At 36.2% G+C, this 17,129-nt stretch overlaps 1 protein-coding gene across 2 annotated transcripts in view; it reads left to right on the top strand.

Moving 5' to 3' along the window:
- The window catches only part of TRAPPC9 (trafficking protein particle complex subunit 9), a 521,077-nt gene that overhangs the window by 187,436 nt on the left and 316,512 nt on the right, over positions 1 to 17,129 (top strand). For both annotated transcript variants that reach the window (XM_052787671.1, XM_052787670.1), the window contains one exon: positions 9,287 to 9,397. In XM_052787671.1, the coding sequence (XP_052643631.1) occupies positions 9,287 to 9,397 (111 nt within the window). The remainder of the gene's footprint in view (positions 1 to 9,286; positions 9,398 to 17,129) is intronic.

Below are 17,129 nucleotides of genomic sequence, written 5' to 3'. Positions count from 1 at the left end.
CCCACTTGTAAAATAAAGATTGTGGTTTATGTAAAAGTCTTCCAAACTTAATTGGTGTTTCTTTTATTTAGCTGCTTGAGCAGATATGCAGGGGAAATATCACTGAAACAAGTGGGGATTTTATTTTTTTCTTTTTTCCCTAAATATCTAGCCAAAATTATGTCTTCCACTCATGCACAGGTTTCTGCTTTATAGGGAGAAGTTTCATTAACTGCATCTTCAGTATATCTTAAGATGCATTTAATCCTGACAAGAGGTCCTTTTAACCTTTATCTGTGCTGGTCTGTAGAGGCATCTGTGGTTAGCTTGATGCAGCCCTTAACATGCTGCAGTGCCCAATCTGTTGCCTAATTCTGATTCAGATATCAGCTCTCCTGTTGGAAGAGGTGATATTCTGTCAGTAAATGGCCATAATCTGCTCCAAGGTTTTTCACTGGGTATATCAACCTATGCTGTCTCAGCTGCCTGCATCCAAAAAGACTGGCAGAACAACCTTGTGCTAGGAAATTGTTTGCCTCTGATCATGTTACCTGTAATCCTTGATTCTGCTTGTTTGTGCTTGCCTGGAGATGACTGTCCCATGATGCATAATCATAAACGCAGGTGTTTAAAGCAGCCCAGATATAGGTTATAAGAGATAATGAGTTAATGTTGAAAGTTTTCCCAGTCTGTCCTACAGGTCACTGACCTGCAGATCACTGAAGTCTTAAAGGGCTTCAGGGATCTACTTGCTTGACTGTTTATTTACCACAAAATGCAGATAAATCTATACAGTAAAACTGTATTCATTGCCTTCTGTAACCAGACATATCATGTTAATTGATTCCTTATCAGGTCTTAGCCCCAAAACTACTGGTGTGATTTCAGGCCTCAAAACAGTTCAGTTACTAGCAGATTATAGACTGCCGGCAGGAGATCTGATGCTAACGGTTCAGTGTAAGGGAAGCGTTCTGTTTACAGCTTCATGTGATACGCTTCTTTATTTTGACATACTGTTAGCTCCAAGAAAGTCTGCCATTGAAGCCTGTGCTAGCTAGATTGTCTTGAACCATCTCCTTTATACATGTTGACTCTCTCAAAGGCATTATCTGCCAATTTTGGCGGGCACTGAATGTCCTTCTTTATTGCCTTTATCAAAGAGCAGAGAGCATGAAAAAATGCCAGAAAACATGCTGCTTCACTCCACACATTTGGTAAGAATTCAAGTAAGGTGTGCTTTGCATGCTGTAAGGTGCCTGTTAGTCTCCTTGTGTCCCTTGCCATTATGCCGTCAATACAAAAGTGTCTTAAAAAAAGAGCCATCTACAAAGGTCAGAAAATCTTGGTCTTGCTTATTACAAAGGTGGTTAGACAGTCTGAATTTGTAGATGAAGTCCATCCACAGTGCAACAGGGATACCGCCTTCACTTTTGGGCCAGGTGTGTAAGAATATTCTTACCTGTAAATTCTACATATAAATTCAAGATGATGAACAAGGTGAATTTTTTAATTTTTTTGAGGCAGCAGACTTTTCTTCCTATCTTAAAACTACTGTACAGCTGACGAGACATCAGCTGCAGATCCCTTTTGGCAAGTGCAGAGGCTTAGACTCTGTTCTTGTAATTGAGTCAGAGAAAAAAAAAAAGGAACTGCAGCAGGTCTGACACTGTTAAATTCAAAGTGTCAGTTCATCTAACTGTAGGTTCAAGTTAATTTTCCTTTGTACCATTAATGTATATCATTTAATGAAATGTTTTGTTTTTGTAAAGAAGGCATCAGTTCATAATAAAGCCTGCAGTGTGCTCCCCAGACTAAGATCATTCATTGTTTTGTATTTAAAGTTAGGATCCAGTTTTTCCAACTTGGTTTCACTGAAGTGTTTGGAGACTGAAAAAGAATAATCTTGACTATGTTGAGGGTTCTCAGGAGGTCCTCAGTTTGGTGGGTAAAACTTTGAGTCTTAATGAAATCGGACATAATTTTCAGAATTTCCATTCCACTTTCCAGGGTTGCCCACATTTTTGCTACAACACGTTGCAACACAGCCTCTTCAGCAGTCAGGTTCGTGTTAGAAATCCCAATCATTATATATTTACAAATCATACAAGGGAAAGAGTAAACAACATGTTTCTTCACCATGTTCTAACAAACATTTTCATTACATGATAAAAAAGTTCTGTAATGTTTTCTGAAATACTTCTGCGTTTTACATAGCCGAATTTTTAAATTAAGTGTTCACATTTGCTACTTTCAGAATGAGAATCAACTACCTACTGACAGGCAGCTGTTTCTAGTCTTCTGTTTCTCATTATTTCAGTGTTCAAATGTCATAGAGCTTTGAAGCGTGGAGAAAAACTCTTTTGGTTGGGTGCTTAAAGAGCATTCTTTTTAGTTTGGAGGAAGGCTAAGATATGACCTGTTGAAAATGAATGGTTGTTTCCACACAGAGAAAATAATTAGTATTAAATTCACTGTTTTTTAAATGAAAAACGGTAATAAAACCCAGTCAAAATGGAAACCAGGCAAATTCAACTACAAATAAAGGTCTCATTTTGATCAATTAGACTGATGAACCATTAGAAAAATCTGTCAAGCAGTGGATTTAATAACCATTTTTTAATGTTCTCAGGACTGGATGTCTTTCTAGAATGTATTCTTTATTTATACACACACCATTGAGCTCAATATAGATTCTACTGAGTGGGAACCCATGACACGTGGGAGGTTACATCCAATAGTTAACTCATCTTGCTAACCTTAAACTCTGCTAATGGTATAATGTTGCAGTGGTTTCACAGAAGAGCAGCAAAAAGTAGCTTACAGATTGAGAGGATTGATTTTTGAGATCAAAATGTTAAATATGTATGGTTTGGCACATGAAGATGTGAGAACATAAATCTGCAAATATTTATAGATGTGCTGGGAATATTTAGCATAATTGAAAAGGTTTACAACTGGGAGAAGTCAGATGAGGACAGTTCTTGGAGTATATGAGAAGACCTTTTAACAGTAAAATGGATAATCTGACTTAATCATCTGAAGTTAGTCTTGGAAGCTTAATTTTTAGAGAATTTAATAAAAATTAAATTGAATTAAAGAAACCTGTCCTGGTTTCAGCTGGGATAGAGTTAATTGTCTTCCTAGTAGCTGGTATGGTGCTATGGTTTTGAGTTTGGTATGAGAAGAATGTTGATAACACACTGATGTTTTCAGCTGTTGCTAAGCAGTGCTTATACTAAGTCAAGGATTCTTCAGTTTCTCATGGCCAGCCAGCAAGAAGGCTGGAGGGGCACAAGAAGTTGGGAGTGGACACAGCCGGGACAGCTGACCCAAAGTGGCCAACGGGGCATTCCATACCATGTGACGTCACATCTAGTATCTAAACTGGGGGGAGTGGGGGCGGGGGGATTGCCGCTCGGGGACTAACTGGGTGTTGATTGGCGGGTGGTGAGCAATTGTATTGTGCATCACTTGCATATTCCAAGCCTTTTATTATTACTATTGCCAATTTATTAGTGTTACCATTATGATTATTAGTTTGTACTTTTCTGTTTTATTAAACTGTTCTTATCTCAACCCATGAGTTTCACTGTTTTTTCCGATTCCCTCCCCCATCCCACTGGGTGTGGGGGGGAAGTGAGTGAGTGGCTGTGTGGTGCTTAGTTGCTGGCTGGGGTTAAGCCACGACAAAACCCCACTGAAAACACAATAGCACCGACAAAGATGCTCTAGATCATTGTTTTGCTATGTTGCTCTTTGTGTTTGTCAGTGAATTTTGGAGAATAGGGTTGTCATCTGGCATGCCGTTGCCTGTCATCATTGCCAATGCTTCTCCTCACTTTCTGATGTCTCATTTTGAGTAGTGATACCTGTTTAAAGAAAACGGAAGAGAAGCAAACAAAAGTGTGGATGTGAAAACACTCCATCATTTCAGTCGATGAGGAAGCTGAGCTGAGTCAGGATGTAGATAACTTGCCAAATCCCCCTGAATGTTTCTTGTTTAAACTGACTTTAAAACTAAGCTAGAAACAGAACTGAGGTAAGATTATTCACTGAAGTGAGCCATCATTGGAGCATGGCAGCTGCGTCTCGTTTTTAATACTGTGTTAAATGTTACTGAAGAATATCCTCTGCTGTCATTTCAGGATTGGAACAGGAATCACAACACCGCTTAAAGAAATTTCTAGATTGCGGTGTAATTGTCTCTTGCCTTAAGTTCCCATAGCCCCAGTTTTGTGACTATTTTTGGAATCAGAACTGTCACTGTAAGATTTTTTAAATACAGCATGATTCATCATGTCACTAACTTTCACTTGTGTTATATCCTGAATTCTGCAATAGAGGATAACAGAAATTGATTTATACAATAAAGCTTTAAGACACTGTTGAATTAACTCAATTTTCAAGAAAAGATTAAGAATTCTTATTTTTTAGTGTTTGTAAATGAGTATTGAATTAATTTTGCATGTTATTTTAAGACCTTCACATTATAAATCACCCAACTGAAAATAACTTACTTTGTAATTCTAGTTTTTGCATGTACAACCTTCTGATCCATAGATTTTTGTGTTACTTGCAAAAGAAAATCTTCAACATGAGATTTATGGTAGATAGTTCTAAAGGAAACACCATGGACAAATAAGGAATATAGTTGAAATGGAAAATGTTTGCACGTTGTGGTTTTTAGTATTCTTCCACTTAGGCTCTGAAACTGTTTGTTTGACCCAGGCTTATTTCCTTTCCATTAGCGTCGAAATGACAGATGGAAAGAAGAGTAAAACCCTTTCAAGGACTTTTCTTCTTTATCCTGGAGTCTATATACAGACCAGTACAGCTTTAATTCATCTTCATTTGATTTGGACTTTTAACATAATGCAATAATTTGTGTATCGTTCCATTCAGAAAAGACAGATGTGGTGTTTGTGGTGTCTGCTGTATTTTTCTGGATAATTTTATATTTTATTTCCTAGGGAAATGAAATTTATATGTTCACTTTAACTGTTTCCCCCTCTCCCCTTGCTAAATTTTGACTGATTTCAGCCAGCTTCAGGGAAAAGTTCAATATATTCCTGCAGATTGGTAACCAGACAGAGAAGAGGTATCCTAACTTATGTCCCAGTGAGGAAAGGCAGAAGCAGGGACTCAGCAGTTACCTGCTCTGTTCTCTGTACCAATTGGCATGGTTGTGCTTAAGGCCAGCAAAAAACATGGCACTGCCCACTGTGGTTGATAGACAGGTGAGAAAGCTTTGGGTAGTTTGGGGGGTGTATGATGAGGAGATAGGAATGTGGATATATGGGAATAGAGATTTTTGCGGTGCAATGGTATATTTCTGTCCTGTATCTTCCAGAATAATCCATGAAGAGCAGATTATTCAGGTTTTGCAGAAATGGGAAACTCTGTACTGATTCATATTGTTTTCTTAAATGCTTGTAAGTCCATAAGTATATGGATTAAAACTAAATGACGGTTTAATTTTGTGTGTGTTTATGTGTGACGATACCATGCAATCTCAATAGATGTTCTGGAGGGCAAAAAAACCCACAAAACCAAAACACCCAAACACAAACTGACTTATTTTAGGTGTGTTTGACCCAAACTGTAAAAAGGAGCTAGTAAAAGCAAAATGACCCAAAACCTCAAAAAAGACTGGGAAGCCACTGATGACCCTGCACGTTGTGTGAAATGTTGAAGATGGAGTTCTCCGCTTACTCTGGAATGAATGGTAACTAGCATCTACTTAAATAGACTTAGAGGACTCGAAATCTACTCAAAGTGGTTTTTTCGCCAGTAACTCTGTACCTCCCTCCCCAACCCACTAAATATTTACTGTAAACTATTATATGGTGATGGATAGTTTGGAAAAGGAAGAAATTGTGTAAATGTGGGATAGTCTTTCCCAGTTCCAGGAATCAGTGGCTTGTGACTGATATTTCTCAGCCAAAAATTTCAGTAGGCCATTATGGTATATACTTTAATCATCTTTAGATCCATTTATTATTTTGAATGTTTTAAGTTTTTTATAAGCTAAAACACTTTATTTTTTTTTTTAATTAATTTACATAGTATGGAGGCTGGGGTTAATGGTCTAAGATTTACTCAATTGCCTTAAAATGCCTAAAGCAACGTGATGTTTGAAATTGTCTAGTAAAGAGCTTACCTTAAGCAACAGATTGCTGACTGGACTTATATGTAATAGTTCAGCAAAATCATATTGGAGTTCCTTTATCACGCTTGCATGAATGTGATTTGCCTCTCAAATCTCATTTACTGACACTCTGAAATAGGTTCTTTAATTCTTTCTTGCAAAGGATGGCCCTCTGTAAGTTCACCTGTAGTGAAAATTAATACAAATAGTTAATTTGGCTTGCTTGCTAATTATTTCTTTTCGCGGAACTTCCACTTTCAGCCAGATCGTATCTCAGCATCATCAGTTCGACACAGTCCTACTGATAGTAGCATCTGTAAAAAAAAAAAAAAAAAAAAAAAAAAAAATCATGCTACTTTTCAGATCTTTAGCAAATTGCTCTTTAACAACTTGAGGGTTTCTTTTTTCCTTTTTAACTTTATTATGTTGTTACCTCTAATTTTGCCAAGCTTATGCTTTGTCTTGGTTTCCTTACTTGGATACAGCTTCCAGTATTTGAAGCTTACTGGTTTAATGCAAATATTTTCATAACCTTTAATTGTGTTTGGTTTTCATTGCTCTAATAGTGTCTTTGACGCTGTCCTGTATTTACTCTGAACGTCTAATGCTATCTTTTTCTACAGTCTTAATGTTGCCTTCAATCTTTTTATACCTGTATCTTATTCTTAGAAGATTTCAAAGTACTGTAATAATTCTGTAACTTTGATTTTTATTTTTTTTTTAATTAAAGATTTCCCTGGAGAATTAACTTAAAATTGACAAGGAAATAATTATTTCCCCTACATGTCTATTTTGTGTAGTGTTTGACGAGGATGAAATAAACGTCATGATGATGAATAATTTTCACTGCATAGCCCAAGAGTTCATATTTGAGAATTTTTAGTATTAGTGATGGTGTTTAGTCCTGAAGGGCTTGCTGCTTATATAGGTCCTTTATATTTATGGCATGAATTGTTTTATTTACAAAACTTTGATTCTGCTGCCAAAAGATATTGCAGAAGCCTTGAATGTTATTTCAGACAATTGTTTGGTTTTGCTATGGGATAAATAAAAAATTCCTTCCATGCTGAATTTTGTAAACATAGTCTACACTAGAATTCTCTCTTGCAGATTGTAACTTTGTATCTACTGGAGAGGCAGAAGTTTGCTGTGTCTTCACAGGTCTTGTCCCACACTCCCAACGATGAGATGGAAGCCAGGCTTTTTTTAAAATTCTCTCTTTTTCATTCCTTACTGGTAACAGGATAGCTACCAACTTGAATACTGCCTTTCCAGTCATTTCTTTCTTGTGAGCTGTTAAGGAAGGGAGTTTCTAATAAGAGCTATGACTCCTTATTTGTTCTAAATTCTTGAGTTTTGACATGTTTGCTTCAGGCACTCAGCTACCTTCATGCATTCTTCTCTATATTCAGTATTCATTGGGGTTTTACCCAAAGAGAGTGAAAACCCTTAAAATATATATTAAAAAAGCCTCCACCCCCACTTTTGCTTTTTACTTTTGCTAAGAGACATGCTACTGTCCCCAAGCAGTGCTTGCTTGTCATTTAGTGCCTAGCTGCATGTGACATTGCTATCACTTTTGTGACCTGAACCTTAACCTCCTGTGCTTGTCCTACAGTGTTCCCATCTCAAAGGTTTGGAAGGTAGCAACAGGGTGCCTCCTGTATATGTTCCAAAAATGATATCTCTTGATTTTCTGAAGAGAGTTGTATTATGAACTAGACAACCTGTTTCCAAAGTGGAAGAGCAGTTCTTGAACTCTTGCAACTCTTGAGTTTAATTGCCTTTGGAATGGCTGGCATTTGAGTTTAATTGTAAATTATTATGGAATAGGATAATATACTTGGTTGCCTGAAACACACAACTGTATCTTAGTTTGAATATGCATATTGTTCTAAGGATGGCTCTGACAACTCTCACCTTACCAACATATTCCTCTTTCTTCCCTTTTGGGGAGCTTCTGATTTCAAGTGAACTCTCTCAAATTAATGCTGCTGGTGGGTTCTACTTCTGACACCGAATACAAGTTACTTTTCCCTACTTATTGATTATGCTAGCAATTATATGGGATGAAATTATCTGTAATCTTTGTACAATGGCTATACTACTTTTTACGGTAATTCACAATGTCACCTAATTTCGTTATATGTGCATTTAAACTTTGAAGTCATTGATAGCTAAAGCTAAATTGTAGTGATGCTTAAGGCTGGGATATTTCTCTGGTTTTAAGTAGCTTCTTAGGAAGTTTTGAATTTCAGAGTAGACTGATGAAACATTATTGCAGCTGTATGGTTGTATTTGGCATTTTAGTGTCTGGTTCTGATATTTCTCTGTATGCTGCTATTTGTGCTTAGTTTCACAAGGAAGAAAAGTTAATAAGAATAAAAATTTACAATAAAGTTTCTTCTTTGTAGCTTTGTCAGTATTATTTCCTAAGGTTACCAGAAATGCGGTTGGTATATTTACACTGAATGCTTCTAGGGAAATTTGGATTTGAAGGATAGTAGCTAACAAATATAAGGTTTTCTGTGAGAGGTCCCTGTGTTTGCCTTTCTTACAGAAGGGACAGAGTTGTCTGTCTCAGAGTAGTTGGTATAATGGAAAAGTACTCTAGTTGCCAGCTTGCATTGGTCTGTAGACAAACCAGCTGTCGTAGTAAATAGAATTGCTTCCTGACAGTGGGCAAGGATTTAAATTTTTGCTTGTAAATTTGTTTCTTAAAAAGATAATGTCAAGGTAATTTGAAATAATAAACTGTTTCATGTGAATGCCCAAAGAACTGAAAAAAATCTGTGGCTTTTTCCATAGAAGTGAATCCGAAAGATGCAGAGTGAGAATATATACAGATGATCATATGCTATGGGGCTTAATATTGTGCAGGTTGTAATTGTCATGGAACTTCATCTCTTTAGGATATACGCTTCTGTCTAGTTTTAGTAAAAAAAAAAAAAAAAGAAATCTCATTATTAAAAAAAGTTATTTTTAGTAAATGAGTAAGATACTCCTATAATTGGAGTAGGGTATAAAACAGATGTATGTGAATGTATGTATATTTATGCAAATATATTTATGTATAAATATTAATTCTGCTAGATGTATAATAATTCTGCAGTGTGTTATTGAAATTGTGCTATTCTTTTCTCCCCCTCATCTGAATAGCACCCGGCAATGCCATCTACTTCTTGATGTCTTCAATTCAACAGAACATGAGTTGACCATCAGTGCTAGGAATAATGAAGATTTAATTCTGCATGCTGGGGAATGTCAGCGGTAAGTGCTTTCAGTATTAAAAGGGCCCTGTTTTCAACCTTATTATTTATTTATACACAATTCATGATATTTGGGACCTATTTTTCTTTTTAAACATTGTACACGTCAAAGAATATAAGAGTTTTACTTTCTTTAAGGTGTGTCACAGTTCTAGCAATATCTCAAGTGAATTTATTTTGGCTATGAATCTGGCAGTACTGAAAATAACAAAATACAAACTAGTTGGTTCTGAGGTGTACAGCTCATTTAACTTGTTTTTGTAGAATGTTTTAATATAATTTTCATGTGCTCTGAATGTAGTTCTGATGTTAAAACCTGATCTCACTAGTCCTTTCCCAGTTTTAAATCGTCTTTTCTTTATGTGGTTTCCCAGCCATTTCATCAGTTTTTGTAGAAAGAAAACTGCAGGAAAGAAAAATAGAATTGAAGAAAAAGCAATCACAGTCTCTGAGGAAAAAATATTTTAGATTAAGTAGGCTGTTCTTTGTATTGGTTCTTACAACCCTACTATGGTGATGTAAAAATCATTTTGTAGCTAACTATAACCATTATTTGCCATAATATATCTACCTAGGATTCCTACTGCTGGCTATACCCTAGGTTGCTTGGTTTATCTCCTTTAGAGGATCATTACATCTAGATGACACCATTTGCATCTTAAAAAGATGAAACTATGAAAAAGGAAATGTTTCTTTTTGGTCATGGGCTATCTGCACAGTTGTCTTCTTTGGGACAGTTGTGCTGCAGTCTTAAATCTTGCAATTGATAAACATTTAAAGAGAGATACTTTCATGTCTTCAAATCTAAGTCTGAATATTAAGTTCAAAGTAAAACCACATCAATTGCAAGGCATGCAATTGTCAAAAAGAAGTATGGAATAGGTAACAATAGCAGCAAATTTGGAATGCTTTTTGCCTTAGTGACTCAGAAAGCACAACCACAAGAAAATACATCGACGCAAAGACTGAATTTTCTCAATTTTACTTTATCAAGGAATGGTCAAACATATCAGTAACATACAGTGCTTGTTCCTTTTATTTAGAAAGAATTGGCTTTTTTTCTTTTTTTAAAAGCAGTCTAAATACTCACCAAAATATTCATGTTCTTATCCATATTGTTTTGTAATTTTGTTTTTATGCCTCTTGCTATTTTCCATCATTTTTGTAGCTGGTAAACTCCTCGAAATTTTTCACTCCTGATTTTTGGGATAATACGTGACAGATAGAAATAATGCTACAAATAAGGTTATAAAATTACTTTGCATCTCCTCGATTGAATTACTTTTATTTTCCTATGGATTTAATAATTTAAGTTTAAATATCCTTAAATCGTTATATTGTAATGAATATAAACACTTTCAATAAGTATTTTGAAACAGTCATTTATCAAGGCAGATTGTGTATTTGTTGCAAGTATTTAAACCTCTTAAGGAGAGTGATTTTTATTCTTACTGCAGAATATTTTATTGTTTTACCCTTGGTTAGAAATTGCACTGAGTTTTCTATCAGTTCTAAGCTAATTTGTTATCTATTTCTTGAATGATAAGTGCTTTTAATTGTAACAATGTGTATATAGCTCGCATGTTGCTTAGATTTTTAATTTTTATTCTGATGGATCTACTACAGGAACTTAGGTGGAACATACACTGGGCCTTAAAATTAGCTTCCCCTTCCTAGCAAAGGGCTTTTGTTAATCTTACCAAGAAAAAAAAAGAAGAAAAGAAAAATGAAAAAAAAAATCAGAAATCTTCCCCTTTTTTGAGCAATGGTTCTAGATCTTTCTTTTTTAACATAGGACAGTTATTCTTAGGAGTTTGCATTTGAACCAAATACACAATTTGAGTCCAAATACACAATGCTTTTCAACAAGGCCTACTCTTAGATTCTCCTTTTATCATTTTTAATTTGGACATCAATTTTTGTTAATATCTGATTAATATTTAAAGAGAGGCTCTTCAGTCAAGTTCAGGGGTTTTTTTGCCCTTCCCTGTACCTTCCTGATTGCGTCCTCATTCTGAATGTTTTCCTCTTTCGACTTCTATTTAAATTATTAAATTTTTGCCAGCTTTGGTCACTCTCGCTTCCTTTTGTAATTTACTCTCCTTCCATTCATCACCATCATTTCAAAATCTCCTGTCCTGACAAAGTGTAGATAGCAGGAAATTGTTTTCTTCATTTCTGTTCTTACTGCTGGAGACTATAAGTGTTTTCATATTCTCTGCCTACAGACCCACAAAGAAGGATAATGCTGCATCCTGCTTACACTTCCCTCTGCTTCCCACTTTGTATGTCTAGAAAGTAAAATAACTTGGAAGTCTCTGATGTGTTGCTTCTCTTTTCTGTATTGTGGAGCCATCGCTGTAGAATATAAGTTTTGCCCTCCTATGCCTGGTGAGAGGGAATTTGCAGGGGATTCTTCTGTTGCTTTTATGTAAAATGAAGAATGGCAATGGAAGGCTCTGGATGCTACACTTATTAAAGCACTCTCCATAACAGAATTGATTTATAACGAAGGTATACAATTGGCCAGGGTGCTGGAAATGGGGAAGGTGGAGGAGATGGAAGCAGAAATGCCAAAAAAAGTCTGGGATCATCAGCAGATCAGTACTGGCACTGCCAAATCTTGCTGAATCCATGCAGGGCAGTCCATGGTATCCATCTTATAGCATCCATATTATTTGGTGCATTCCAGCCCCCTCCTGTTCTTCAGCTTATTTGTGTTTAGGTAAAATGGATCAAATGCGTAGAATACTACACACCCTTTCTACTTTAGGGTCTGAAGTGAAGTTTGCTTCGGTTAACTTAGGGAAATAATAGCTGTTCCAATAATACTGCATGCAGTATGAAAAAATGGTATTATACTATTAAGGAAAAGTGATGTCCTTTAGGCCATTAAAATCCTATCTGAAAAACATATGCCTTTTTGTACAGTAAGATTATTTTGCTGACTAGCAAAGATTATCATTTTAGCTTTCAGAAAACCTCAAGCTTACACTTTACTGTAATTTTTAAGCCATTGATTGGGAATATTTTGTGTGTGCATTGTAACTGTTCTTGGATATGTATATAAGCAGTGTTTCTGAGAAGCAACACTTCCCTCTATTTTAGGATAGACGAACACACGCTTTGCTCCCTATCGTTTTATAGTAAGAAATCATAATTTGGGCTCGATGATTATTTTCCTCACTCATTTTTCTGTTTTTTATCATTTTATGTTCTGCAGAAACACAAATGGAAAGGATCAGCCTTTCATTTTTTCCCCTGTATCCCAAGATGGTACTTGGTGATATTCATACTCCCCTTTTTGGTTTCCATATGACTTGAAATGGTCCTTTGTGACCCATTGTGGGACAATTAGTGATATGTTTTATTTTGAGGTCTTCTGCTCTCAGAAGATTGCAGTGGGGAGGAAAGAGAACTAAGAGTCATTTGGAGGAGAGAAGGAGAAGAAAGGAAATTTGCCCTCCCTCTCCTGTGAAGTGGTATGTTGAAGAAAAGAGAGGAGCAAGGGTTTTGGAGGGTCCTTGGTTGAACTCCTGAAAATAAATTTAGGGTTCATTACAAAGCTAGATTCAAAAATCAAATGATTTTTTTTCTGCTTTACATCTGCAAGAGTTTTTTTAAGCTTTAATATACACAGGGAAATACATTGGATAGCTGGTGTCCCGACAAAAAGTTGTTAGACAAGTTACTTTGCTGAAGTTCTGGCTGCAGTGAGTGATGCTGAGATGTTGGCAATGTCTTCACTTTAAAAAAAATATGTTGATAGAGCACACTGTAGTGTCAGCATGTTTTGTTGATCTATGTGGTTGAACATACTGCACGGGATGATGAGGGAAAAAGGTTCTCTGATAGATGCTATTGGAAAGTTCAGCTTTCAGGTATTTTTCTAGACTACCAGAGCCTCCTGTGTGCAAAGCTGTTTCTTGAAGTAGTCAACTGCACACTGTTGAAGGGGCTTTGCTATGAACGGAGAAATGTTTTGGATGTAATCAGCAGTAAAACAACTTGTTTATCACGGTAATGTGGCATTCAACAGGTTGTTCTGAAATGGAAGAATATAGCAGACAGCTCTTGGAGGGGAATTGTATTATGTATGTTAACAAAAAAGTGTTGCCACTAGCAGTGATTTTAATTTATTGAAAAACTTAGGTATGGTAATTATTGTGTTTCTTACTTGATTATCAAACCATTAAAATTAAATTTCATGACAACCCTCATTTATGCGTAAATCACTTCATAATTTATGGTAATAGATTTTATCTCATTATGTGCCCCAGGATATCTCATTTTGTACAACATACCCTGCATTGCCTTTACATTTCTATTCTGTGCATGGTGTGTCTGGCATTCGGGAATGACAAACATCATCGTCAGTGGAAGATTTATCACGGTGATGGTCTGAGTAGATCAATCCTCTCATCTATCCTTGTGGTAGAATACAACTGAGTTGTTAATGCCTTCCATGTATATGAGACTCCACAGTTGGTGGCTGTAGATGTAACACTTTTAGGCATTAGAGTTTTCAGACTGTTTTGGTCTTGGTGTGAGGACTATAGGGATTAAAGCTCGGGACTGACCAGGAATAGGACTAGAGTGAGGACTTAAGAAATGAAGAGCAAACAGGACCTGGGTAGGAACAGGCTGGAAAAAAGGGTCAGATGGTGTCAGTCATGGAGGAGCTGTGAAGGATTTCTTAATGAGTCAGGCATCTTCCCCACCAGAGAAGATCTCTTGTCACTAGATGCTGGAATGAAATCTAAAATTTTTTGAGAGCTCTATTTCCTTGAGAATACTAAGTAGCCCTGAAGCTTCTGGATAGGTGTATCACTGGTACACGCAATCGTAAATGAGGAAATACTTTTATTGGTAATTCAAATCACAGAGACTTTCGTGCAAAATTTACAAGTTCTGACAAGTACTGGTGACCCATGGGAGTGCTGATGTGAAATAATATGATGGAATTTTGGCCCCCCCTTTTTTTAATAGGCTAAAGAAATACTACAATAGTAATGTCAACACTGATAAGTTAAGAACTGCCAAGCCTTTTGCTGGGTCAGCAGTTCCTGCCTTTTAGCAGGTTTATAGGGTTGAATGAATGAGTTTACTTATACATAGCCAGTATAGTAAGTTTTGCTGTTTTTTTTTAAAGTCAGCAGAAGTACGGGTATTTTTCTCAGTTTTGATAAGTGAACTTTTGTGTGTATTGACTTCACCTATTTTTAAATACTTTTTTTGTCAAATTCTAATGAGTCAAGAATAATTAAAGAAAAAATTCTTATTTTCATTTTTATACCTCTCACCACATAGTGTGGTGTTTCTTTCATCCATGAAAAGTAAAGAATTTTTTAAAAGTCCTTTGTGTGCATACTATTAATGAGGGCCATTGACTACTGCTTAACTGTTTTATTTAAATGCGTTGATTAATTGAGCTGTGAAGCCTGTGATGTGGTATATTGCAATTTCTGCAGTATTAGTTAACAATGCACATACTTACTGAAAACATTTTGAAGTAAGTGCTCTTCCAAAGGGTGTGAGAATTAAAAATTCTGCCCCTTTTTGAACTATAAGCAACCTTAATAAATTTTTTGTCCATGCTTAAGTAAATCATGATTGCTATTTCTCATAGCTGCCAAGTCAGTGTTTAATTTGTGCGTTTGTTTATGACAGGGCATGTTGTCTGTATGAGAGATTAATGATTTTTTCCTTACATTGCTGTTACAGTTTATGTTTTAAAGACAAAGCTGCTATGACTAAGGCTTTGCATGCTGTCATCAGAGAAAATAACATTTCACAGCAATTTCCCTGGGTCTTCGTGTTAAATCCATGGCAAGCTGGAAGTTTCTGAGATACCTTCAAGTCAAATTAAAAAATATCAAAGGTTCTATTAACTAAAACAAGAAAATCACCTCCTGTTTTCAGGGTAATCATATTTTGTCTTTTATTTGACATTTGTTAAAGACACATTTAATTTTTTTAAGGCTTGCCTTTTTTACTACTAGCCAAATCAATCTTTAAATATACTACATAATTTTGAGTGAATAATTAGTTATTTTCAACAAAGAAATTGGAAAGGAAATGTTTGTTTGGATAGGGAAGGGTGATATATCTAGCACTGCTCAGATCCATAGTATGATCCAGTTCTAATGTTCATAGTTATTTCAAAGCACTTTGCAAAATTGGAGAAGTTAGAGGAAGACTCTGCAAAAATTATAGTCTGGCAAAATAATAAACAGAATAATAAAAAAAATACGGAGTGATAGACGGAATAATAAAGAGAAATTTCAGGTTTGGACCGCTTTAGATTTAGAGCACTCAAGGAATTCCATTGCTGAATAGGACATGCTTCCCATGAAAAGTTAGTCCAGATGCTCTTTGGAGGTCCCTTGCAACTTTGGCTCTTCTGTGATTCTGATTCTTTGGTAAGGTGCAAAGGCATGTTGGGTGATTGCAGGGTGGTTGCGAGTCCTCAGTGCGACTGTACTGCAAAAAACCAAATGTAATCTGAGAACAGGACAGGCAAATAGAAATAGGGAATAATAAGTGAGAGTTACGACATTCAGTTCTGGTCACATGTATACAAGAAATAGGAGATCAAATGGTAGAAGATGCAGAAAATGGATGAAAATAATGTAGACATTGCCTTTGGTTTGATAAGCACAGTAAAATTTAAAAGGGATTATTAATGTATTCTATGAAGTCAGGGGCAGAGAAGGGCTCTCTTTTAAAGGTTAAGGGAGGTGAGGACACCAAGAAAAATTGAGCTTTGAGCTGTCTATGAATACGGCTAGAAATAAAGAGATTCCAAGGCCTCAGGCATCATCAGATTGTTCAGCAGCCTCCCTCACAGAGAAGTGGAGGCAAAGAACATGGCTGCTTCTAAGGTGTCCTCAGCGGAATTGCTAAAGACCTGCCTGGAATTGCCATACTTTCCAACACGAAGACCTTTTCCAGTGTTCTGTCGCTGTAATTGATGATGGGAAAACAAATGCCCTTGTAGGTTTTACAGCAACAAATATGTGAATAGATGCCTGCTCCTCCCTCCATTCCCTCCCCAGTGCAATATCATCCCTTTGTTCTGAAAATATACTTATGGTATATTTCTATAGGCAATGTACAAGAGAATCTCTTTCCTATGATTTGCATTTGAATTTAGGATTTCTGTCAAAGCCACACACACTTGGAACACAGATAAACCTTCCTTCTGTAATTGCTGGTATGGAGACTTTCACTTTGAGGAGGCTTTCTCAGATTGGTCTATATTAGCTGTTTCTCCCTTCCCCTCACCCAGCTTCATTTGAAAGACTCAGTGTATTGATTATATCAATTGGAGGATGCTACACTGGGTAGGCAACTATTTTGGTGTTACATGACTTCTTGTAAGATTCTTCTTCTCTTCACACTTCTTCAAAAGTAGATCTAAGTGAATTGACTGTTTTCCTAAATCGGGGATGACTAACTCGCTGGATCTAGCCTGCATGGCAATTTTTCTGACCTCTTTGAACATTGGCTTGACTTCAGGAGACCCAATTTGCACTATTTCTAATATTATATGTATGCAGCTAGAGAATCAGGAGGTTTGTGAGTGCAGGCCAAGTTTATCTCTGACAGGATTTATTAAGTTTAATAGGGTACAGCATAAACATGGCTAGATAGGTTGGCCGTTATACAAAATATCACACAGATATAGTACGAGTTTGCTGTCCTAGTTTTAGATGATCTATAAGTCACTC

Source organism: Harpia harpyja, chromosome 5, assembly GCF_026419915.1.
Source record: "Harpia harpyja isolate bHarHar1 chromosome 5, bHarHar1 primary haplotype, whole genome shotgun sequence".
In the NCBI taxonomy this organism is placed as follows: domain Eukaryota; kingdom Metazoa; phylum Chordata; class Aves; order Accipitriformes; family Accipitridae; genus Harpia; species Harpia harpyja.
This window is presented reverse-complemented; position numbering and strand designations above follow the sequence as displayed.